The 27,107-nt window shown below is 38.3% G+C and overlaps 1 protein-coding gene across 1 annotated transcript in view; it reads right to left on the reverse strand.

Annotated features, from left to right (window-relative positions):
• Nucleotides 1-16,757: 16,757 nt before the first annotated feature.
• Nucleotides 16,758-27,107, reverse strand: part of SLC15A5 (solute carrier family 15 member 5) — an 89,054-nt gene continuing 78,704 nt past the window's right edge. Inside the window, exons 8-9 of the mRNA XM_032158990.1 lie at nucleotides 21,427-21,537; nucleotides 16,758-16,917 (exon numbers count right to left, since the gene is read on the reverse strand). Coding sequence (XP_032014881.1) covers nucleotides 16,758-16,917; nucleotides 21,427-21,537 — 271 coding nt within the window. The remainder of the gene's footprint in view (nucleotides 16,918-21,426; nucleotides 21,538-27,107) is intronic.

The following is a 27,107-nucleotide window of genomic DNA, read 5'->3' on the forward strand; positions in this document are numbered from 1 at the left end:
GTTGCTGGAACTTGTGAGAAAGAAGCTCTCTTTAGCTTGTTTTCTGCAGCCATCTGGTGACCATGAAATAAGAGCCTGGCTCAGCATGAAGCCAACATGGAGGGGAGTAGAGGCAGATAATGGAAAATGAGGCATTGGGTCCTGACATTATCCCGAGTTTTCCATAACTCAAGGGACTGGGATTGGCTTCACCGTCATACATCCTGTGCAGTTTGCACAGGGCTCCATGATCAGAAGGGCCTTGTGCTTTGTTCAATGCTCTGCTGTTGCTATGTTGAAAATCTTAATACATTTTATCTTTGAACTTGTATTGTGTAAATAAAGTCCAGTGAGATAATGGAGCATGTGTGTGAACAGAGGAGCACATGCAATCAGCATGCCTGCCATTGCTTGCTGTGCCATTTGCATATAGTGACCCACGAGCACAGACTTCCAGCCAGCCCCCTACAGCCCCCCAGTGTGCAGAGGTTCAGTGACTCAAAGTGAGTATGAGGTATGTTGATGGCTGAGTACGTGGTGTGCTGACAACCTGGAAAGCCATGCTTTCCCTTAGAATCAGAACTTGCTTCAAATGCAGAAAGAAGGCCATGACATTTTAAGAAAAACAAATGGCCAAAGAGCCCTGTTAGAACTTTTCTTTTATATCACTTCTCTGTATTACTGGAAATAATAATGACACAGATGGAAAGAGAAAGAAAGAAAAACCCAGAGTTGCTTATCCTTTTAAGTCTTTCTTCATTCACTGTTGAATGTAGAATAGAGGATGTTGGCAGAATGTGTATCAAGAAGTGAAATAACATCACAGTTGAGTTAGTTTTTGAAGCTTTTCCACTATTCAGGTAAAAATGATATATATATGTACATATGCAGGTATGAGCTATGAAATGTAAATTCTGCAATTTTGGTGTTCTACACATGACTTAAGAGCTCTTGTATTTACATTTAAAACTGATTTTGCACAATATACAGATAAATGTTAAAATTCATGCTGATAACTAAAAATTTTAGTTTTTCTTTGCTTAGAAACACAAGTAGCAAAACCAAAATCATCCCTAAACTCCAGAAAACCCGCACAACAAAACCACCGTTACAAGTAAGATTGAGACCACAGAAGGAAAAAAAAAGCCTTATATTTCAGTATCATGAGTCGCACTTTTCTCCTACTTTTTGAAGTCAGAGAACCACATTTTCATTTTTCACTGGATTCTGTAAATTATACAGCCAGCCCTACAAGGGACTTGTATTGATTTGCTAGGGCTGCCATAAAAATACCACAGAATAGGTGACTTAAACAACAGAAATTTACTTTTTCACACTTCTGGAGGCTTAGAAGTCCAAGGTTAAAGTTCTGGCAGGGTTGGTTTCCTCTGAGGCCTCTGCCGTTGGTTTGCAGGTGGTTACCTTCTTTCTACCTCTTATCATGGTCGTTTCTCTGCGCGTGCGTGCCTCTGATGTCTCTCTGTGTGTCCAAGTTTCCTCTTCTTTAAGCACCCCAGTCAGATGGCATTGGGGCCCCTCCATATAACCTCATTTAACTTTAATAATCTCCTTAAAGACCTATCTCCAAATATAATCACATACTTGTGAATGAGGGAGGATTAGGGCTTCAACCTATAAATTTGAGAGGGGGGCACAATTCAGCCCGAATGTTACTTTTCAATGGCGTGAACCAATAAATTCCATTTTTCTTTACGCCAGGTTAGATTGTATTTTTTTTTAATCCCTTAGAACTTTAAAGAACCCAATTGCCACAGCTTCACAGTGTAACCCCTCAGCATCTACTCCTCAGTATTCTGCTACCCGTGGACAGGATATTTTTAACCTTCTTAAGCAACTCAGAAATGAGGAAAAGAGATAGCTAAAGTTGTCAGGAAATGGAACAAGATGCTTGTGAAAATGTATATTCACTCTTTATTCATGAAGCCTAGAAAATATTAGTGCCAGTGAAGATCAGCCCCTTTATTTTCACGTCCTAATTTATTTTCATCCTAATTTATAGAATTAGGATGTGGAGGAGTAAAATAAAATCTGCATAGCTCGGGAAACTAATATCAGAATGCACAGCCCCGATGGCTACGTCAGGATTCTTTTCATTCTACTTCATGGTACTTACCTGAATTTTTCATAGTACAGAGATGAGGGGTATAATTTTAATCTCTGAGTTGGTTCACCTGTTTGATAAAAACTCCTCTGAAGTTGTTTTTGTGTATTTTTTAAACAAAAGGCCATTTAAATAAAATATGCACCAATCTACCAAGATCCTCTGTTAAGTCCAAACTAGCAAAATAAGTGGTGTAGAAGAGTATTTTTTCATTTAAACAACTTTTAAAAAATAGAAGTGATGCAAATAAATGCATGTCTCATTCTGGAAAAAATCACATATGCTACAATCTAAACTGAGATCTTTGTAGATGTGACTTCAATTATAGTATGTATGAGGTAATCAATAATTATAGAAGGCAGCTTCTCAAAGGCAACAACGGACCTCAGAACCAGGATTGGGATTTGAAATTTAGAACACCTTTTACCCATCCCCTAATGTTAATTCCACATTCAGGGCATAAACTTTTAGTCTGAAGAACTAACAGGGAGCAGAAATAACACTGTTTTACTTGCACAGATTTTTAAAGAGGAATCACCTACAGGGGGATGGATATTTTTTATTTATTGAATGTTTTTAGCATTTCTCATTGGTGTCTCTAAGCAGCAGAACTAAGATCAATAGGAAGGCATAAAGTTGCAAGATGGGAATGAAAAATGAGATTAAGAGTAATGCTTGTAAAAATGCAAAGATACCTGCTTGAGAGACAGCAGGGGCTGCGTGACCCGGGCCCTCTTAAGCTGTCTTCTCTTCTTGCATGACAGTACCAATGTTGCAGGCCCTTGGAAAAGGCTCCTTTCAAAGTGTGGAGAAATAGAAGGCAAAGTGCAGATAGAGACAGTGACAGAGAGCAGGAGACTTCAAGGGAAATAACCATTCAGTTGGAGATGAGATGTTTGTTGCTGCCCTAAATACACATGACTGTGATGTGGCTGTTTCTGAGTTGTTCCTTATTTTCCCACAAATGTACTAACAAATCCAAATGAGTGTTTTCATTCAGAATAGTCATCTTAACAGTACATGTATTGCAACACAGTAGCCATTGCTTAAATGCCTTTGGGATCGCTTTTATTCTTTTAATATATTCAGAGCTAATAAACATTTGTCAGTTGAGTTTTGGGAACTGACAGAAGCCTACAAGTGTCAAGTTTGGTGAATAAAGCTATTATTTGAGTCCCTCCCCCACGCCTCCCTCCCTCCCTCTCTCCTTCCTTCCTTCCTTCCTTCCTTCCTTCCTTCCTTCCTTCCTTCCTTCCTTCTTCCTTCCTTCCTTCCTTCCTTCCTTCCTTCCTTCCTTCCTTCCTTCTTTCTTTCCTTCTGTCCACAATTGGTAATCAAAAATGGAGACTCAGTATAAACTACTAAAATTGACCTTCTTGTATGGTTTATAAAATGATGCGGAAGGTGTAAGAAAGAGTGAAAAATGACAACATCATAAATAGAGGCTCCCAAGGTAACTATTCTGAAGGTTCCAATATTCAGGAACATTTGGTTATGCTTGTAAAATACACACACACACATGCACACATACCAGCTTGTGTACAGATTGCAGTGTTTTCAAGTATCTTTGTTGTGTAAAAAGATACCTGTGTAGCTTTATTTTATGTAGCTCTACTAAATACACATTCAGAGACGCTATTATTCCACAGTTATAAATAATACCAGCCAAGTGAATTCTGAGTTTGCTCTGTTTCTGATTTAAGCTGCATCAAGTCATTAATTTCTCCTTTTTCCTGGGGCTGATCTAAGCTGTGAGGTTTCCAGTCTCAAACAAGTGAAGAGGAGAGTTAGTATCTAGTCCTTGGTCATTACCTGTCCTGCACTGGTCTCTCCTGAGATACACAATTCTTCCATTTGGTCCTCCACGCTGCTCCCTGCTGCCTTGCCCCTGTGTCATGACTACAAGCCCATTTGGGGTCACTTGTTCTCTTTCTCTCTCTTGCTCTCACTCCCACTCTCCTCTCTCTTTTAGAGCTAACTTCTGTTTCACAAAAATGTGGGAAAGAGGGAAGGATCAGTGTATCTCCCACAGCTTTTAGAGGTGCTGGAGACTTAGGGAACTCTTGGATCCTCTGCCCCAGACATTTCTTGAAGCCATTTGGCTCTACTGCTGCCTTGCTTTAGTGGTGTAGAAAAAACAACAGCAACCCTATAAAGGTATGCCTGGCACACAACAGGATCTCTCTGAATATTTATTGATTGATTGGCTGGCTGACTGAAGGAATGCAAATGCTATTTCCCAGAGTTCCATAGGGTATATGTTTTCTCTTCTATTACATTCTCCAAATAACGTAAGGATTCTATAATCTTCTCTACTCTCATTGAGACTCATCCTGGATGGGGTGGAGAGAAGAGGATAAGACCCCTTCACAGGGACCCTGCAAGAATAATTCTAGATCTCTGAAGAGTTTCTTTAGTCATGTAAGGAGGCTGACAAGTGTCCCACCTCATTTGGTTAAATTATGCTCATCTTTTAAGTGTCAGATGAGACCACCTTGACTTTTCTTTAGACTGTGTGCTCCCTGAGGAGTCTTTTCTGTTCTGTCCTCATCACCATTTTATTACTAGGTACTGTGCTTGGCATATCAGATTGTCAATATTTTTCTTTGTTTGTTTGTTTTTTGAGATGACCTCACCTGTTGCCCAGGCTGGAATGCAGTGGTGTGATCATAGCTCACTGCAGCATTGAACTCCTGGGCTCGAGCAACCCTGCTTCAGCCTCCTGAGTAGCTAGCAATACAGGCACACCACTATGCGTGGCTAATTTTTTAATTTTTATTTTTGTACAGATAGGATCTTACTGTGCTGTCCAGGCTGGTCTCAAACTCCTGGCCTTAAGCAGTTCTGCTTTAGCCTCCCATAGTGCTGGGATTATAGGTATGAGCCACCACACTCAATCGATATCTTTGAAATAATTAATGTGAATATGAATAATTGAATTATTTGAGCTAGGCTTGGTATTTCTGAGTGTTACTAAAGTTTTCTAGATTTTGCTAGTTTGGCTATCTCAGAAGACTGGAAATAATTGTTCTTTTACTGTCTTCATTTTCGCAAACCTGGAGATAGTGGGTTAAGAGGGAAAAGTCACAATTCCCGAGGAAAACATCCTTTATGCTATCAAAAACTAAGGGAGGTAATGTGGTTTTAAGATGCCATTTATTTAACTTTTCAGATAGTTTCTTAAACATTTTTTGCACATATTAAATGTCTTGTTAGAGTGCTTTGGGAGAAGTTGAGATCTAACAAAGTCAGTAATCATATGTAAATTTTTGGTTGTATAACCAACAGTCCATTTCTTACAATTCAGATTCCTCAGTGACCATAAATGACTTTGAAAGGAAGAGTACTCGTCACCAACTAGTACAGGGAAATCTCCAATGGACACTTTGCACAGTGAAGATTAGAAATGGCTGGTAAATCTTTAATGGACAATTGGCTTTATTCTTCATGGGTTTATGAGAACAGCTGCACCAAACTTACTAAATTAAAATGTTCTGTATTCTGCTGAGAAGGGTCAACTTTTCTTTCCTTTTACCCTCCCTTCTTCTGTCACTTCCTTCCTTCCTACCTTTTCGTTCTTTCTATTTTACCTGTAATATTTCCTTTTTGTTTTTTTGTTTGTTTGTTTGTTTGTTTTGTTTTTTGGAGACGGAGTCTTGCTCTGTCACCCAGGCTGCAGTTCAGTGGGGCTATCTCAGCTCACTGCAACTTCCGCCTTCCAAGTTCAAGTGATTCTCATGCCTCATCCTCCCAAGTAGCTGAGATTACAGGAATGTGCCACCACACCTGGCTGATTTTTGTATTTTTAGTAGAGGCGGGGTTTTGCCACGTTGGCCATGCTGGTCTTGAACTCCCCAACCTCAAATGATCCTCCCACTTTGGCCTCCTAAAGTGTTGGGATTACAGGCATGAGCCACCACCCCGGCCCATTCCCTATAATACTTCTAAGCCAACATGTCTTTAACCTTCAACTAGATTTGCATAGAAGTAGTTGTTTTTATGATTGGCATATGTGGGGGTGAGAAGAATACTTATTTCTGGTTGTTTAAACCTCATCCATATCCAATTCAGCTATACATAGGAGCAAAATTCTTTTCAGGATAAAGAATAAAATCCAAGAAATATACTTAATAATATGGGACTTCCTCTGGATACATGCCTTCCTTTCATCAGACACCAAAGAGTTATTATATGTCCTCAGAGTAAAAACCAGAATTCATCTGGTGCATGCAATATTTGATCTTTATTAACTTGGATTCATCACTTCAAGATAGCATGGTCAATAGGAAGGGTGAGAGTTAGATGTTGTTCCTTTATCTTAGATTTGGGGAAGATTATTTAACTAAAGTTTTGAAATCTGGGGCAAGCATATATTCAATGTGTTTTTTTATTTCTTCTTCCTTTTCCGTTAGTTTTGACAGTGGATCTTCCAAACATTCGATGAGAAAATTGGATTATCAAAAAAAGTCTGTTAAACAACTAATTCCTATGTCATTGACATACTGACTGCATTTATAGCACATTAAAAAAGTCTCTATTATAAAATATCTAAAATATGCAAAAAGGACTGAGGATTTCACAGTGAACTTTTGTGCATCCAAGTCCTAATTTCACTTATCAATTCACAGCCAATTTTAATTTGTCTAAACTCTCACCCACTTCCCCTTGGGTTACATTATTTTGAAGCAGATCCTAGACATTGTGGTATTTCTTTCATCAGTGTTTCTATGTGGATATACAAAAGATAAGATTCCTTTAAAAAAGCCATAATCACCACATCATCATCACACCTACAATTATCAGTAATTCCTTAATATTATCAAATATGATCTCTTCAGATTTACCCATTTTTAAAAACATTTCATTTATTAAATAAAGATCTAAATAAATCCAAATATTGGAATTGGTTGATATAATTTTAAATTTCTTTTAATCTAAACATGGCTCTTCTCTTTTTTAAAAAATGTATTTGTGACAGAAATTGAGTTTTTCATCTTGTGAGTCCCCCTTAGTCTTGATTTTGCTTATTGCATCCCTGCAATGTCATTTAACATGTTCCTACCTCCCCTGTCTTTCCTGTAAATTGGTAGTTGGATCTGGAGGAGGCTTAATCTACTTCTTAGATGGTGGTGTGTGCTTCTATTAAGTGACGCCTAATGTCTAGTTTTCTTTCTTTTGTTATAGCATGCATTTTAACACTTGATCATACAACTTATTTTTTATTTATTTCATTAATGAATATTCAATCCGGCAAAGGAGATTTTAAGTGCCTTTAGGGTGAGATTGGTTTCTTTGATATCCTGTGTAGTGCTTTTCTAAGGTTAGACTCACAGAATGTGGGCTAAATTCTGTTTATTGACTTGCTGCATGCCTTCCAAACAAGAATGGGGCATAACTATTGGCAAACATGGCAGAGAAGTGGACTTAATTTCACTCATTATTAAGAGGCTTAAGCAGGAAGACAGATGAATTCAACAACTGCTGTTCATTAAAGAGGAGCAAAGTGAATGCTACCAAACCTTGCACTCTTTTAAAGAACAACTCTTCTGCAAGCATTCAATGTGCAATTGAGACCTTATTTGTTTCTTTGCATCTATATGTGGTGACTGTATGATGCTCTAACTCCATTTCAAATTTAATTATCAGTGCCAATGAAGAAGAGACTTGTTATTTGTGTATTTGGAGAAATTCCAAATTCCACGGACTGGAGACTTACTGTGATGAATTGACCAGGCCTTTTTGTTTTGACAAATAAGATTTCTGCTGCTTCATCTCTTTTAGCCCCACAATTGGATGCACTTAGGATCTGGTATCAAAGTGATTGGTACTGATGGATAAAAATTTTGTTTGGAGTAAAATAAATAGAAAAGACAGATGCTTTCAGCTTTTCTTTCTTTTTTTTTTTTTTTTTCTTTTTTTTGAGACGGAGTCTCGCTCTGTCACCCAGGCTAGAGTGCAGTGGCATGATCTCGGCTCACGGCAAGCTCTGCCTCCCGGATTCACGCCATTCTCCTGCCTCAGCCTCCTGAGTAGCTGGGACTGCAGGTGCCCGCCACCACGCCTGGCTAATTTTTTCTATTTTTAGTACAGATGGGGTTTCACTGTGTTAGCCAGGATGGTCTCGATCTCCTGACCTCGTGATCCACCTGCCTCGGCCTCCCAAAGTGCTGGGATTACAGGCATGATCCACTGCGCCTGGCCAGTTTTTCTTAAATAGTAGTAAGAAATATGTTAATAATTAACATATATCCATGAATGGTTTGGAAGCATAGAAAATATCAAATAAATATTTGCTGATTTAGGAGAAGGAAAAATAGTAAGTGACTAATTTGTATTGCCAGTCTCTATGTCTGAGGGTCTTTGCCACATGTGTTATGTATGTTAATATGTACAAAGTGCTGTGATGGGTAGATTTTTTTTTTTCTTTTTTTTTTTCTTGAGACGAAGTCTTGCTCTGTCGCCCAGGCTGGAGTGCAGTGGCGCTATCTCGGCTCACTGCAAGCTCCGCTTCCTGGGTTCACACCATTCTCCTGGATGGCTAGATTCTTACTTGTATTTTGCAGATAGGGAAACTACAGTTCAGAGATTAAACAACATGCCAAAGTCTTCCCAGCTACTACCTGGTAGAGACTTAGTTGAAATCCAAAGCTATCTGATTCCCAAGCCTATGCACTTTCCACCCTACCAGCTTTTCCAAAGTGTCTACAGAAGGCCAGTGCTGAGAAATGCTCCCTGAATAAAGGATTATGTCACCTTATGAATTGAGAAGACTCTGAATAGCAAACCCCTTTCTTAGTAAATTCCCAATGCATATAATAAAGTTTCTGAGAAGTCCTATAGAAATTAAACTAAATTAAGTTTGTTAAATCCAGCATTGGATTATGAAAACTTTTCTCTTTTCCTTATAATTCTTTCAGAAATACATACTTTACTGAGCTGGACTGAGAATCAGTGGTCCTGGACGCTTTACCAGCTAAGTAGGTAAAACTATTTACCTGTGGATAAGTTACATTACCTCTCTGGGCCTAGAATTCGACATTTATAAAATAAAACTCTGGCTAGATATTTTCTAAGATCCTTCTTGAGTATAAATGCTTGATGACTCCAACCCATTTTCATATGAACAAAACCCATTATGCTTTGTTTAGATTACCAACAAGATACCTGAACTCTCCACTCAGTTTCCTACAGACATCTCAAATTCATTATGTACAAACATGTTCTTATCCATTCCACTTCCCCATCCTCCTGTATTTCTTTATCTCTGTCACATTACCAGTCACTTAAGTTGTTTAATCCAGAAACCTAGTAGTGATCCTGGACTCCTTTTTCCTTTGTCACCATCACATCCAATCAGTATAGTTTAGCAATTAAATGTGTGGGCTTCAGTACTGGAGACTACAAATCCTGGCTCTACTTGTAGGAAAATTAGAAAGCAGCTTGACTTCTCTGTATCTCAGATTCTTTATACATAAAATGCATACAATAATTCCAAGATATACATTTATTGTGAAAATTACACAAGAGGTAATCACATGCAGAATGGAAATTCAATAAATGGTTCCTTCCTATTATTCTATCTTTAAATCTCTTATGCTCTTCCCCTCTTCTCCATCCAGAGTAATACCATCCTAACCCAGACCTCATTATCTCTTACTGATATTGCAATAGTCACCTAATTGGGCTCTCTAACTCTTGTCTAGTCCCTCCCACTTTATCCTTTGTATTTTTGACTGGGTGATCTTTTTGAAACAAATTCTGTCATATTACTCTGCCCTTGAGTCTTGTGGTTCAGTGACAGCAAATGACTTGAAGTTCCCAGAAGAAGCTGTGCTACTTCACGCTTTGGTATTTTGCTTTGTTATTTCCTAAGATGACCCGGAGTGCTCTTGCCACTGCCCTTTGTTTGGCTAGCAGATATCTATTCATCTTTCAACTTAAATAATGTTTCTGGTCCCAGATGAATTTCTAGAATCTTGCTACTACTCTGAAGAGATGGAACCTATTTTCTCTCCCTTTAAATCTAGACAGAGCTTTCAGCTTGCCTCAGCAAATGAAATGCAGTGGTAGTGATACTGTTTAGCCCCTGAGGCTAGGACCTAAGAGGCAATGGGATTTCAGCCTGGCTTTCTTTTTTTATTGGGATGCTTGCCCTTGCATACCAACCACCAAGCTTGGAAGAAGCTCAAAGTAGCCCATCTAGGGAGACAACATGAAGAGACCATCTGGGATGCAACTCCCCGTGGAGAGTCTTCTAGATGACAGCCAGCATCAACTGCTGGCTGGGACTTCATATTTATACATGTGTGTGTATCTGTATTTGTGTATATATATATGGATATATATATATATATATACACGTGTGTGTATGTGTGTGTGTGTATCTTCATAAAAATCTCTGCCTTCATGGACCCCATATTCTCTGTAGCCTTGTGGCCACGTATTGGAAAGGTAGTGAAAGAGACATCTCTGATGAGGCAAGAGGACATACCTCAGGAAACTGTACTGTTAGGTAGACTTACTCACTAATGTGAAAATCCACTTGCTATTTAGCATGAATTAGAAGAGAAAGCTTGAACGAGAGGGTCCCTTTGAATTGTTCCACCTGCTTATCTAGCCAGTGAACTTCGCGGCCAGTTCTACATTCAAGCTTCTTGGTAATTTAAACGTTCTCTTGTGTGTTGCATATGGCAATCTGGGCTAGCCGTCTGGGATGTGACTCCTGCTTCAAGAGCAATGAAAAAGTTTCTAGCACTCACTGTCGATGTGGGAAGCAGACTGTTGTTGAAGTGTTATTATTAATGAGAATTACTGCCGGACAGCTTGAACTGGAGGATAATTTATTCTCCGTGAACTTCTAATTGCAGTAAAATGGTTTATTCACTGCCATGCTTGTCCATCTTGTTTGTTCCTGTCTTTCAGGCACGGTTGGCTGCAATGAAATAAGGCAGAACTGCACAAGCTGCACTAGAAACAAAAATCTGTATTTCTGGAGACACAGTGGAAACTGGTCAGGCAGGGTTAGCTCGTGGAAGAGATGCTTGGGAAAATGGTAAAAAGCAGTATGGCGTGCTCAAGGTGGAGCCAGTCATAGTCAACTCAGACGAAGCAAGACACCTACTATGTGTTATGCCTTATGCCAAAATGGGAAATCAGTATTTCCAGATGGCTACTCACTGCTCTTACTTTTGAAGTTCTCACTTCCCCTCTGGCATTTCTGACAGAGAGCTCTTTCACTTATTTTAAAATTCTGCATGTCTTCTCCACTCTCCTCATTTTGCTTCTATTGATTGCTTTGGGAAAATAAAAACTGACCATGATGAGGAGATGTAGGTTTTCCTGGTAATATCTTTAATGTTCTGGTGTCTTCCCCCCGATTTTTGCCAAATCTCTGCCTCCCATTGATCTCATTCTTCTCTATTTTGTTTCCCTGGTAGAACCACTGCCTTTCTCATTGCATAAATGTCATTAAATGTGCTGCTGATTTCCTGCTACCATGGTAATAGGTGCTTGTCATATGCTATTGACTCACTACTGTATTTATATGAGATTTGGTCACTCGTGGTTTAGCAAGCTTAAGAAACAAACTGACTCTCAGCCAGGAAATGGATTCGAACCTGTCTGTGATGAATGATAGATTAGGGTTTGGGTGCTATTATTATTTAATAGTTAGTAAAGCCTCTGAGTGGACTAGGGACAGTGCATTGCCTGGGGAAATGGTCCTGGCTGTCACACAGCATCTATTCTACTGTAGACAGCCTTAGTGGAGCACACAGCCAGAGAGAAGGGAAGAGAGAGGGAGTGAGAGAGAGAGAGAGGGAAAGAGAAAGAGAAAGTCTTATCACTATCTTTGAATATCCCTGGAGAACAGGGCGGGAGGACAGGTCTGGAGGAATCCAGGAAATGTCAGGAATGTCTGCATAGATGTTATGGAAGCAGAGAACCTAGTTGACCTCTTGATCTAACTGTGACTGTTTCAGATGAGAAACATAGGGCTTACATTGTGATTTGAGGAACAGTAGAAAAGTATGCCTACAACAATTCTTAAATAGATGTGCCCACTCGCTGCCACAGAACTTGACATTTTGCCCCAAGGGCCATGCCTTTGGATCCCTCCTTTAACTTCCTCACTGTACACACCATTTAACAAACTCTTTTCCTTGCCTTACAGTAACAATTCCCACCTCAGATCACCCAACCACATGTCTCCTCTCATCTTACTGAATGTTGCTGGTAAAATATTTCTTCTCAGAATATCTGTCTACTTTCACATGTAAGCAGGAGATAGTAATTATTTTTGAAAGGGGAGGAAGGGGGACAATATAGGAATGTTGAGAATCAATGTTGTTTCAACCTGGTAATTACCAATGGAAGAGGTCATATTCTTATGTGTTGAGACAGAAAAAGACTGAGATCCATTAAGCTTAGGCACTGTCTTCCCTGGAATTCAGTTCCCCTGGGAGTATAGAAAAACCTCCTATAGATAACAGCTGTACTGAGAGACAGTTACCTAGATAGGAATGGCCCCCAGATTTTGTAGACAAATGTCCTGGGTCCAAACCTTGACTCTGCCCATACTGTCTGTATAACCCTTGGAAAGTTATTAGCTCCTGTATCTTTCATATTTCTTACCTATAAAATAAAATTAACCATTGTATTTAACTCATGGGGTTACTGTGATGATTAAATGAGCAAATGCCCTGAAAACACTTAGAACAATGGCTTCAACTTAACAAGTACTACAGAAGTCTTCGTAATTATTAATACAACTTTTCAGGGTACATTTGTTTTTCTCAAATTGCCTTTTCTTTTCTTTTTTTTTTTTTTTTGAGATGGAGTCTTGCTCTGTCTCCCAGGTTGGAGTGCAGTGACGCAATCTTGGCTCACTGCAACCTCCGCCTCCCGGGTTCAAGCGATTCTTCTACCTCAGCCTCCAGAGTAGCTGGGACTACAGGCGTGTGCCACCGCGCCCGACTAAGTTTTGTATTTTTAGTAGAGATGGGGTTTTACCATATTGGCCAGGCTGGTCTTGAACTCTTGACCTCATGATCCACCCACTTCAGCCTCCCAAAGTGCTGGGATTACAGGCATGAGCCACTGTGCCTGGCCCTCAAATTGCCTTTTCTAAGGCAGTTTGTAACTGACTGTAGCACAGCCAAGTCAGTTTAATGAAAAGAGAAATAAAGGATGGTTTTGACATTGAGAACACCTCCCCTGCCATTGTGTTCAATCTGGGTAGGTCTTTTCTGGGACCGTTTCTGACATCCTGAGGTCCATGTCGGGAAACCGTATGGCTCCACAGGGAGAGCTGAGTGAGGGAGAAGAGATGCTAAAAAGATGTTTGCTTTTTGTTACCCATTTTGTCAGAGTCTGTAACCTTGACATAATCTTTCCTCCCATTCTTGTTCCCGTTTGAATGATGTAGAGAGTGTTTCACCTCTGTGGCTGGGGAATGATCCCGTGTTGGTGACATTATGAGTATTGCTGTAGAAGGAGCTAGCACTTTAGCGACAGACAGACCAAGGTTCAAGTCCTGTCTGTGCCACCTACTATCTCTGTTACTCTTGATAAATCACTTAAGGTGTCAAGAGTTGCAATTTCTCATTTACAAAATGGGCATGCTAAAATGTGCCTACCTCTCAGAGTGGTGGTGCTAATCAAATGTGATAATATGTGTGACAGCAACTTGTAAACTATAAAAGGTGACATAGATGTGAGTTGTTACTATTAGTGGTTCTTTTAATTTCCCTGCTCTCTACAAGCAGACCTGAATTCTAGCAGCACCTGTGTGCTGTCATCACTTGGCTGCTGATTTTATTTGAAGGCTTTACTCATAAGTCTGGGACCAATAATTGTACGCTGGCTTCTCTTGTAGTGAGCGAATGGTAGATGGTGGATGCCTATCACCTGACTGGCTAAGAGTACCAGTGTGGAAGCTTTGTTTTCATAGAACAAGGGATCCTGACAGTTTTCAGAAAGGATTATTTTCTCTACTTCAATTTGTAAATCGTGCAATATTATAATAGGAAACTTTTTGAATTATGAGCTGTTATTTGGTGATATTGTTACTCTGATAGTTGATAAAACACTTTCAGAAACCAAGAGAACTAAAGGTTGGCTAGGGTGGAATGAATGCTATAAATCAAGATTACCTGAAGGGGATATGTATGAGAGATAAGGGATTAAACTGAATAAAGAGGAAATAAGGAGAAATACCCATGGAGCTTGGGAACATTTACCTACTTTCAGGAGCGGATCTCTGAATGTTATTTTGTGCTATTAAAGAAGTCACTCTGATGAAAACCATCTTCACTTATAAATTTATGTAATGAGAGTATAGTTTTCTTAATTTTGTATATAGGGTCAATGTAGTGACTTTTGGCTACAATGGATTGAAGTGTTACAAGAAAAAAAAGGAAGAGAAACGAGATGTTACTGTCAGTTGTGAACAGAATCAGATGGGGTCAGACCTGTGCTCTGCAGGTCACAGAAAACATTTTCAAATACCTTGTGTTTCGGGCCTTGATCATGGACAGAAATAGAGCACAGAAGGTGCTTCTTAGGGAAGTCTTCACTTTTCCAACCTTTTGCCACAAGTGAAAAATGGAGCAAATGAGTGGCTGGGTACAGACCCTTGGCACCAAGTGGCTGGAGTAAATGGAACACTGCAGGGACACAGAACTTCACCCGCCACTGAGCATATTACTGGAGAAATACAGTACGAAACCCAGCAGGCTTCTGCAAACAACGCATCCCTTTAAGTTAATTGGTGTTATATAGAAGCTGAAATGCTCCGCTTATTTACAAAGCTACAGATTTATGTAAAGCAAAACCAATTACACTTAATGCCTAAACTATTCCAGGTGCTCAATGATAATGTTGCTAGGCAGTAGAGAAGAAACGGCTGTGTGAATGCATCCTGTTCCGAATGGAAGCCTGTGTAGTTACTGCAATTTAGCTAATCACAAGTGTCAACGCCAACGTGAGGATTCTAAGCTCTTTTGGTGTTTGCTTTGGGTCAACTTTATAATTCTGTAGATCTTTCAGCTCTAAGGACAAGTGAAAGCATAATGAGCACCTTTTTCTATTATGATGTAGAAATTAAGGAGATGAAGACAAATTTGTGGGGAGGGGGAGAACAAAATAAAGCAGGCTCCTTTTCTAACAGTAAGAGGGACTAGAGCTTCTCACTTGTACTGAGGTGAAGTGTTTAAAGATTTCTTGCTCTTTTGGGTGTTCATTAAACCCAAATTGCAAACTTGGCATTTAACCTTTTGCAGCAAGGAAAGCTTCTAAGGAATATCAGGGGTCTGCCTCACTGTTTTGCTAGGAAACAATTGCTAAACAGAAAGGATTTGAAAAAGTTGCAGGAAAAGAATTTATGCCTGTACCAGCAAGCCTTTTCATTTGTCCTCAAACAAAAAATAGTTTGAGTAACAGAAACACCTGGTGCTTTACAGCTCCTCTTTTGCAATTAAAAATGCATAGCATACCTAATCAAGTTGAGCAAATCTTTTATTCTACAGACCTAAAATATTTTATGTATACACAAGGGAGATGCATAATTGCAGAATAATTTGCAGTCAGCTGATAAACTCACCTGTCCTATCCAACATGAATTGTCCTGGAAAGCAATGGCTTTTAAACTTTAGGGAACACGAGAATGATTTGGGTGTGCTTATTAAAACCACCAGTTGCTGGACCCCAATCTGAAAAAAAGATTTGAGTTAAGGCAGTCTGTGTAGGGGCCAGAAAGATTGACCTGTAGCAAGTTGTCCTCAACCAAATTTTGACAAATACTGCTACTAAGAAACAGACTTTAATTTTATTTGATTTCTTAAAAAATGTGTTTTCACATATTTTTGCTTATAAAAGAAGAAACTCTTAGAAGATAATTTTCTGAATGCATCTGAATTAGCAGTGGAGACCGAAAGATGTTATTCATATAATTCCTTTAAGCATCTCTATTTGGTTTGGTCACTTACCCTCCTCTCAGCCCTCATTTTATCTTCCCTAATTTCCTTCTTTCTTTTAATTCCAAGAATTCCATAACTTACATTTATTTTTCAACTTTTTTAGTATGTGGACATTCTCTTTGTTAAGGACATCTATTTTAGTAATACTGCTTTTAAATTCAGAGAAAATGTCCTTAATGAAGTCATATTGTGATAGCATAATATTAACAGCAAATATAGAAAATCATGTATGTGTTTATTATTTACTCAGCTATATACAGTATATGGTCACAATGCTTGGCATGTAATAAGGGCTCACTAAGTGTATTGAAAGAGAGTATATTAAAATACTGTCATTTTGCTTCTAATGACTCATTAAAACTCCAAAAAAAAAGGTCATATGCTTTCAATGGCTGAACCATTGTAGAAAGTTGTAAGGTATTATTGGTGTATAGAAAACTGTCATTTTTTTTGTCATAGAGCAATCACCTAGACTTTGAAATTATTAATTCTAATGCTGTAACATGTTAATGCAAAAGCATGACAGTTTACTAGAAAGGTCATAATTAGTCTTTGTAAATAAGGTATACAAATGATATTTATAAAATCACCTCCATATATACTGGCTTTTACACTAAAACACATAAAATGCTCAACTGAAGAAGAAAACAATGAATACTGTTCTTATAAGACAGGTAGACTCAAACACAGTTTCGTGGGGCTGTCTCCCAAAGATCAATACTTGAAGAAAATTCCTGTATACTGCCATAAAATTTCAGAGACTTTTCGTGGAGGAGAAGTGTTTCTTCAAGATTACTTCCACGGATGTTCTGGGCATTAAAATGATTTAGATTACAATATCTAAAAAAGAAAGAAAGAACGCTTTTCTTAGGATCAGATGTAGATGAATTGATAAATCATTTGCTTCCCTCCTGCGCTTGTCTGCCTTTTATGATGGGCTCATAGATACTGGCACAACAGTGACGATTATTTAAGAGCGCTGCTCACCGGAACAGTCTTTTTAAAAGGACAGAAGGAGTTTTTGTGACTTAGTAAAGTGTCTCATAAGGACCTTTAGGTGGCGGTTTTTTACAACCTGCTATGCTGTCTTCAATGCTGACGGAGAGATGATGAGAAGGCTGAAAGCCTATTGACTTGACAGATTTCATGGCGGTCAGGATGCATAAGAGGTTTACTGGGGATTTGTAAATTCAGTGCTGAGATTATGTTGGAAGCACCATTGTCAAAGAAGGAATCTATGAATATATTTCTAGAATGTGCACTCTCCATCCGCAACCTCCAGAAAAACCTGCCTTTCTAGTATCTTCTAAGTACCAGCCCCATGCAAGGGTGGGATAGAATCATCCCATTTCGCAGATTGAGAAACTGAAGTTTCCAAGAGGTTAAATAACTTGCTTAAGGTTCATAGAAATAGCAGTTGGCAGAGTTTGGATTTGGAACCAGAACTTGATTATTCTGAATCCTGGCCCTTTTCCTCTGTGGCATACTGCCTCTAAAGACAAATTACTTTCTTAAACACTTTTGGGTAAGTTCCAGCAAAATAGGAACTTCAAATTGGTTTATTCACTGCTTTATTCCCAGTGATTGATACATAGTAGATGTTCAATAAATATTTGTCAAATGAACAAATGAATATCCGCTATAAGTTTAATTTTATCACATAACACATAAGTTTCAAAAATAGATGGGGTCAGTCATCTGTTTTTGATTTGTGGTTTCAAAAGTTAATTTTACCTTTTATTCCTTCTCAATACATTACTAAAAATAACTGTAACTGTAACTCTAAGAGAATGAATACTGCCTGAACAACTCTGGTCATTTGTCTCTGATTTATGTCACTTTCAATAATTCTTACAGCATAGACACAAAAGATTACTGGAATATTTGACAAAACAAGTGCAATATCAACTTTATAAGATGTGTTTCACAACACAGGAAGGACAGTGGTGTTAGTTATAAAAACAAACACTCTCTGCCCCGCCCCCCTTAAAACACCTGAAATTTCTTTTTATTTTAGCACCCAATGTGGGTTAGGATACATATTTATATAAAGCACTGTAGACGTATTTACTTTCATCTACCTGCTTCCTTCACCCCTAAACTGGAAAGCCTCGAGTATGACATGTCACCAATGCAGTATTTCAAATTTGATTGTGGAGGGGTTGTTTTCAGTTTGTTTGATTTGGTACATGTGACAGGTAAGTCTGGCCTTATGTTTATGGATAATTCCTAGCTTTATGCAGCTGGGGATTTGAGATAATGTCCCAGTAACCCTCACAAGATTGGTTTGGTTCTAGGACTTAACAATAAGATTGTATCAGACTAATACGAACTTGGCTGTGGGGGTGTCTAGGGTGCTAAAACAGACCTCATCCTGCCTGTATTTTGGTGAGGATGTTGTTTCACAATTAATACACTGTCCTCAAGATCTTGAGGACAAGAATAAGTTGGGACTGCGTTGTTCTTGATAGATTTGCCACTATTACCTGGCTCTGAACAGATACACCTTTGGTAAAAAATGGGATTGTGATTGCATATGTGCTGAGATTAAATACGATTTGACTTGTAAGTAATATGTTTCAATAATGCTGTCCCTGGGACATCGGTGCTTTTCCCCATTTCTTTGCATGCTTATTGTTCATTAGTGTTTGACAAAAACAACAGTATAGAAAAAAATCGGAATCATGCGCTCCTCACTGCAGACACTGGTCTTTCTCTCTCAGGTTTCATATTATGTCTTGCTTAACTCTTCTGACTTGGCCTGTCCAATCCCAATGGCCAGTAGGTCCCCAAGGCAGCATGTGCTTTGGCATTGATGTCATTGGTTCTAGCTGCTTAATCTCTGGAGGCAAATTTTCCAGAATCTCCTTACTTCTGACATGTGACATCCATTCTTTTCCTGTGGGGTGCTTGTCAACAGGTGGTAGTGGGTAGAGTTACTTTAACTGAAGGAAATAGTTTTCTCCCAAACCAAGTTAGGAATTGTCAGAGAGCAAGAAGACGGCTCTTCTATGGCACTTGGAGGCAGCATAGTATAGAAGTGTAGAAGCATGGGCTTCAGAGACAAATTTGGGGTTGAATCCTAGTTGTGTGAACTTGGTCAATTTATTTAACTAGCTTTGCACTTTAGTTTTTTTGATTTATAACGTAGAATGATAAGATCTATATGCCAAGAAGGTGGTGGGGAGTAAGTGCAGTTGTTTGTGTGTGTATAGCATGCCACCCAAGACACACAGGCTGCTCAACACATAGAAAATTAATTTCTTTCCTTCCTGCTTTGTTTCTTCCTCTCTCTCTATCTTTATTCCCTCCCTACGAAAGTATGCAGGAGAAGAGAAAGTAGATAGGAGATGAAGAAGATTTGGTAAGAATCAGATTTATTTCTGAATGAACTTTACATTTTTACTTAGTCACTTCTCATCTTTGGTTCCTCCAATCTCTGGTGTGTTGTATATTTTTATTCTTACCTCCTCCTCTGCACTCCACACCACTATTTCTCACTTCTTTACAGGAACTCACTAGTTCCACAATCAGAGAGAAAGAATCACACTTGAATATTTTAATTTGGGCCCTAGATGTTAGCTCCATGTAGACTACAAGTTTGCCTGTTCAACTCTATTTCTCTATTGCCTGGAACAATGCTTAGCATGTTGGTTGAGTGGATATATTAATGAGTCAATCCCTGGGCTAATGGATTCTGGGTCCAGTGCCAGTTCTACCTGAACTCTGTCCATGACTGCGGTCATCTTTACTACACCTCAACGTAAGTCTAGGAGAAGAATAAAAAGGAGGAAGAAGAGAGCATATGGCTAGGCATGAGACCATTATAATTATAATTGCTAACACTTTGGAGCATTTACTCATCCTCACAAAAGCCTTATGACACAGTTACTATTTTTATCATTTCCATTTTTCAAATGAAGTAACTGAGGTTTAGCAAGGTTAAACAGCTTGTTGAAGTTTGTATAGCATGTAAATTGTGAAACTGGACTGAACTTGGGTGACTAAATTACTTTATGAAAGACAAGGATCAAACCTTACCATAGGATACAAAATAAAAATTGAGAGATGGTGCCAGTTTTTGAGAATTGCTGGGTGAGCACCACTTATGTGTCTGTAGGCAGTAGATGGAGGGGAATGAGGCCATGCCTCCAGCTTCCATTTTCATTGTGAAATCTATTTTGCTACAATGCTGAGAACATTCCTGTTGGACCTTTCTGCAAAACTTTCTGGTTCTCTAATTTGATTTTCGATCTAAGAATGAGATCAGCATTTAGGAAAAGTATACACTGTGAAGGATCAGTTTGATAATTTATACACTTTGGGGTGTAAGAAAAATAAAAATTCCGAGAGCCATTAAGGCTTTTAATTTTGTTATCAATTCTGCCTTGCATGAGATTTGATTCTTTCTTATACTGGACCATAAGCCCAATGAGAGCAGAACATTGGTGAAAATAAACCTTTATTGATATACTGAATTTGTATCTTTCTAGTTTATGACACCACCTATCACATGGCTGATGTTCAAAAAGAGATTTGTTAGGTTAATAAAATAATGACCTAGGCAAAGGTGAAGTGACAATGGATGAGATAATATATGACTAAATGACTAAAGAGATAAATGGATGGAAGGAAGTGAGGAAAATGAAAATCTGCTTAGTTTCTGCTTCGTGACAGACATTGTGATTAGCCCTTTATCAATATTTGTCCCCCTAAAACCCACAAGAGGTTTCTTATTTTACATGTGTAAAAACAGAGGCCCAGAGAGGTTAGAGAATTTTCTCAAAGTATGCAGCTGTCCAAGAACATGTGAAGGGGAGAGAGAGAGAGAGAGAGAGAGGCTGGCAATGGATGAGTGGATGGGTGGTAGATGGTACATATTAAGCCACACTCAGGTGATCTCAGGTGACAAGCTAAGGGGTTTTGTAGTTTTTAAAATTGACCTTGAAATGGTCACTGCTGATTTAAAAGCCTGAATAGGATCCAAATCTCAAACATCATTAGATTTCTAGCTATTTGTTTAATGATATTTGCTTTTAATGGTAATGATTCACTCGTTCTTATTATCAATACACTTATTTCTAATTCTAAAGTGATGCTACATAGTGGGGAGAAAGATCTTGTGTTAGGACATGTTTTAGAATTTGTAAAGCACTATTTTATTATGAGGATCGATGGAAAAAGTGAAGTCTAAATAGAAATTTCTTGCCCTGAATAATCTGTTGAATTTCTCTAATATGCTAATTTGTCCAGTCATGGTGTACAGAATTCCCGCTGGCTCAGTGATGGTTCCCAGACCAATATTTCATGGACTCAGAAATTTTTCATCTTACCACACTCTTAACTTACCTTTGTGAAACACTCCGGAATCCCAGGACGTTCAACAATGTTAATGATGCCAGGAAGAAGAAGAAGCTTTCTAAATTGCCTTTGTTTAATGTGTTTGGAAACCAATTGCCTGTTTGGAACAAATGTAATTGTTATTCAACTGCAGAGTTGTAAGTTTCTGTGAATATTTTATCATTCCACAATTCATAGAGCTTTGTTCGCTTCAGTAATATCCACAAAGCAAAAAAGCTCATCTGAAACTTGATTGTCAAAATTTATTTAATTCTGTAATTAATAGTAAAATGATAAGCAAAGCACCCCAAATATTTTGAAGGTCACAAAACACTCTTAATTTGCATCACACAATATAGGTGTCAGAAGAACTGGGTTGTAAAGGTAATCTTGACTATTCCATTAACTTGTAGGAGACATGTGTGTATCTTATTTATCCTTATATTTCTATTATTTAGAACAGTGCCTGGCATGTAGGGATTATTTGGCAAATATATAGTGAATGAATGAAAAATATTTTCTATGACCAGATAGTCTGTTTCGTATGCTAATTGTAAGGATAGTGAGATAATATATGTAGGTGATAGATGTTAAATTATTTTCACAACTTTGATAAATCCAGGGCTACCTTATGATAATATCACAGACCTCACTGGTCAAATTACTTGCAATCTCTGGTTAACATGGAGATTCTCTTTTCGCCTAATAAGTAAATTCTTCAATTTAATACCACCAAATAAAGGATCTCTACTTCATTATGATGTCATACTGGGTATATATGAAAGTATTCAAGATTCAAGGTAATTAATTTGCTTCTAAGTTTAGACTTTTACTTTGGGTCTGTGATATAACTATGTCTCTGCCTCTGCCTCTGTCTCTATCTCTATCCGCATACATACTTTTTATTTCTTCAGTAAATTTTGGGGTATTGTTTAATATATAAAATATAATGCACTATTTTATACATATTATATATGTGATACTTAATTTTAGGCAATACTTTAAAAACAGCAAGGAGAACTAGTATTACCAAATGTATTTACATAGCACTACAGAATGCTTAAAAGGGAAAAATCTAACTTAACAGAGAGAATTTAATTTAACTGTAGCTCTGAATGGGTTGAATTTTTTTAATGTTATGCATTATGAGAACAGGAAATGATCATCTTTGAACACACAAATGCCAAGGTTTCATCATTTCCTTGCCTTTTTATAGGAACAACTCCTACAATGGGAGGTGAAGAGGGTGTGGGACCAGAGCAATCAGTCTATGACCCAGTAGGACTGGGCTTCAGTACCATCTTTGGCACATGGGGTGTAGGGTTGCTTCCTGCAGTAGAAAGTGGTTGTTGGCCTCTCCCTTGACAATGCATACTTTTAAATGGGATTTAACTTAAATATTCTGATCACAGTCAGCAAGTGCATAAGTATGACAATTGTGATTAGTTGTGCCACTTCCCATTTAAAGCTGTTTGTCTTTTGTCTTTTACCTACTCAATGATTATTACTATGGATCAACAATGAAAATTACCTGTCTATTATATTCTTGGACCTATATCTGAAAGCTAGCCTAAATAAATTATAGCACAAATAAATAAAACGGTAAAGTGCAACTCACAAAATAGGTATTATTTTGTCAAAAGAACTGGGTTGTAAAGGTAATCCTGATTATGCTATTAATTCGCAGGAGCTGTGTGTGTCTTATTTATCCTTATATTTTTAGTATTTAGATCAGTGCCTGACAAATAGGGATTATTTGGCAAAATAATACCAAAACAGGTATTATGATAGGTATAAATTAAGTATTACCATACCTATTTTGTAAGTTCCACTTTACCATTTTATTTGGGTTCTATTATAATGAAAATTTATGGTTTTATTGCTACAGTTACATGATGCCTTTATCTGGTGTTTAGATGTGTAAACGAAGTTCACTGAATGTTTCTCTATAAGTCTTGTCTGTTGGATATTGTGTAGCCTTTTTGATGTGTATATGTGTGCTTTTGTGTGTGTGCATGTGTGTGTGTGTGCCCATGCGTGTGTGCACACAGGAACTAAACATTTGATTGTACTTGAATGGGGAGAGTTGAGGTGGAGGTCAAGATAAGATGCAATAACATCCTACTTATTTTCAGGAAGAACTAAACCTTCTAAGCCTATTCAAACAGTGCTATTTTTTCCCCTCTTGAATTAATATCCCAATCGTATTTCTGTCCTTTTCATTTCACATCAGCACTTTGCATGTCATGCGATTATACCTTTTTATCACCATGTTTCTCTGGCTAGTGTAAGAGGAGTTTGCACAGAGTGTGTGAAGCCTCAGAATTAACATGACATTAATTCTTCTTGGAGCATGAATTCTGGTCCATAATAAGTAATTGAAAAGACTATCTTTATATTATAAGAGAGTCAGATGAGGAAGAAGAATATAAATTTCCTAAGATCTTTAAAGGTAAAACATAATATTTTAAAGAAATTGTTTCATTATGGCAAATACCAGCCTTTTAGGAGATACCACTAGATCCCCCTGGGCATACCAGAGCACTCTCATCACTGGGGATGCTGTGGAAAACAGAAATGAGAAGTACTGTGACTTGGTATTTGGGATTTGGGGGTGACAGGAGAGAAGGACATTTGTACTAGAAAAGTTAGAGAAAGATAATATAAATCTGTGGATATGGATGAGTGGGGTTATCTTAAAAAAAAAAAGAAAAGAAAACCCCAAACCAAAGATTGCCATATTACGTGTTCAAACTTTCTATAATGCTCCTGTATTCATTCTTAAATATCATTTTTAGCATGTGTCTTTCTTTCTAATGCTCATCTTCATTCTAGTCCCACATTTTTGCCATATTTAGATTCATTTAACATTCTCTGCATAGCTAATTTACATGGTAAAGAGAAGCATCGCCTGAATTGATAGCATGGGACAAACACTTGTATCAAGTCTGACAGAAAGATTCTTCAGGACACCTAAAATTTACTTTATTTATGTGGAGATTATCTGTCTATGTGAAGAGACAGAATTGGGTATAAAAAGATATAGAAAGAGCACGGGCTTTGGAGTCATGTAGACTTTTAAAGTTAAATCTTGCCTTACGCCGGGCGCGGTGGCTCACGCTTGTAATCCCAGCACTTTGGGAGGCCGAGGCGGGCGGATCACGAGGTCAGGAGATCGAGACCATGGTGAAACCCCGTCTCTACTAAAAATACAAAAAATTAGCCGGGCGTAGTGGCGGGCGCCTGTAGTCCCAGCTACTCGGAGAGGCTGAGGCAGGAGAATGGCGTGAACCCGGGAGGCGGAGCTTGCAGTGAGCAGAGATCGCGCCACCGCACTCCAGCCTGGGTGAAAGAGCGAGACTCTGTCTCAAAAAAAAAAAAAAAAAAAAAAAAAAAAATCTTGCCTTAACAGTGTACTCGTTGGGCAAATAACTGGACCACTTAAGCCTCAGTTTCTCTTCTATGAAATGATGATAACAGAATCTCCCTTACTGAGTTGTCATGAGAAGTTAAAGAGATAATGTTTGTCAAGGGCCAGACACAGAGGAGACACTCCACAAACCTTAGATTATCACCTCCTCCTGCCCCCTTTCCAGGTAGCTCACACATCATCATGTAGCCTGAGCTTGATCTTGGGTCTGTCTCCTGTCAGATATTTCTTCATGTTCTGTGTGCCTTTTTTTTTTTTATCATTATCCCAGGACTGGTTGTAAAATGTTCCATTTAACATTGTCAGTTGACTCAGCTCTTAGGTACTATAACTTTATTTTAGTAGCTTATAAACTTTTATTGTCGTAATTCACATTTGTGCCATTTTTCATCTGACATTTCCAGTAGCTGATTGAAATCAGGAGCATCCTTGCAAAGGAGACATAGTGAAGACTTGAGGTCTAGAATGAGACTAACTAAACTTCTGCAGATCACAGGATAGGTGAACAGGAGCATGAGAAATAGTGTGCCACCTAGAGTCTGACGGGTCATTCATTCCTTGCCATTCGTAATGCCCACAGTGCACCCTAGTTATTACTTTCATAATATAACCAGCCAGTTAGTAATAGTGTTCAACTGCTGAAGTAGTAAAGGACTCAAAATATTTAGCATTGTTCAGAATTCCCCAAATATTTCTTGCTTAGCTAGATGTATTTGTTCATTTGAAAGTCATTTTTTAGAATTTTTTTTTTGTACCAGGAAATGTGTATTCCTTGCTGCTTAAGAAAATGAATTAATAAATTAGTAGGGGACAGGCATAGGGTAATTATTCTGGAGCATTAGGCCTTGTAGACACTAAATAAAATGTTTCTATTTATCCAAAATTATCACAGTCATTTTAGTGATAAAAGATTGTAGAATCATCTAGACTCGTTCTTTATTTTATGTATTAATGAGTGAAGGAACAGAGAGGTCAAGTGAAACATCACTCAGCAGAACACTCATCTTCCTGCTGTTATATCAAATGCACTGCTGTAGTCCACCTCTTGGTGTTTAATGCAACTACCACTTTTATGACTTTCTTTAACATCTTCTGAACAGTTTTAAAATGTCTGGATTTCAGTCGTTGAAATCACTTACCCCAAATTCTTTCTAAAATACCTAAGGACAATATTTCTACTCTGGTCCTGAGACTGGCATTCAATCTACCGTGAGATCCTTAGAGCAATTTACACTAAATTTAAGGCTTTTGAAACTGGATTGAGAAACATATATGGTGATGCACACATGCTATAACACTATAAACTACACAAATTTGCTAATATGAAAGAGAAATACAGTTTATTTCTCTTCTATGTAATGCCCTACATTGTAAGGCTCAAAATTTCATTTGCTGCCTTGATGCCTTTGAGCCTCACAGGCCCCAAGGGTCTAACCATGTGTTCCCCTGCTTTCATTAGATATGCTCCTCACCCAGAGGGAAGAGCTCCCCACCTGGCTAGTTTCCCTATTAGCCAGACCAGCTGCACTCCACCCAGGTCTCAACCTAAGAGGTTTCACTTCTCTGCTAGCTCTCAACATTATTCAAAGCAACCAATGACATCCAGCCTACAGGAACCAACCTGTCACCACAACCCTTTGTCACTACAAAGCCTGCCCCCCACAGACCCTGCTTGTTCACTGTATGCCTGAGTGCAACCCCAGGTGACCCTGCACATATCAGGGTGTTTTCCTTTCCCAGGCTGTGAGTGTATGTGACTAATAAACTGCTGTCAGTCTCATGTGTAGACTCTCTCTCTCAAAAAAAAAGGATGCATGTTTTCCATAATCTCATGCTATTTAGAGTAAGAGGCACCCCCAGGTCACCAATGTGGTGAATAAGAGATGATCAGAACAGGCCCTCACCACAGAAATTAAGGTCAGTTCTAGAGAAAATAGTAATAGCTTTTGCTTTAATGCATAATTACTGTTTATTTTTCTTTTGGAAGGAGGAGAAAAGAGAAAGGAACCCTCCCATTCATCCTTCTCTACCACTACTCAGAACCAAGTACCTCTGCTTCTAAACTACATCACGGAGTGCAACTCCCATAGAATCACAGGACAAGAAGTAACGGGAACAGATATTTAAGGTAATAGATATACAAATTACCTTGATTTGACTATATCAATTTATCAAATGATCACACGTATCCTGAAAACAAGTACACCTAATATGTATCAATAGAAAATTTTTTAAAATAATAAACAAATAAAAGAAGTAA

Source organism: Hylobates moloch, unplaced genomic scaffold, assembly GCF_009828535.3.
Source record: "Hylobates moloch isolate HMO894 unplaced genomic scaffold, HMol_V3 SCAFFOLD_8, whole genome shotgun sequence".
Taxonomy (NCBI): Eukaryota; Metazoa; Chordata; class Mammalia; order Primates; family Hylobatidae; genus Hylobates; species Hylobates moloch.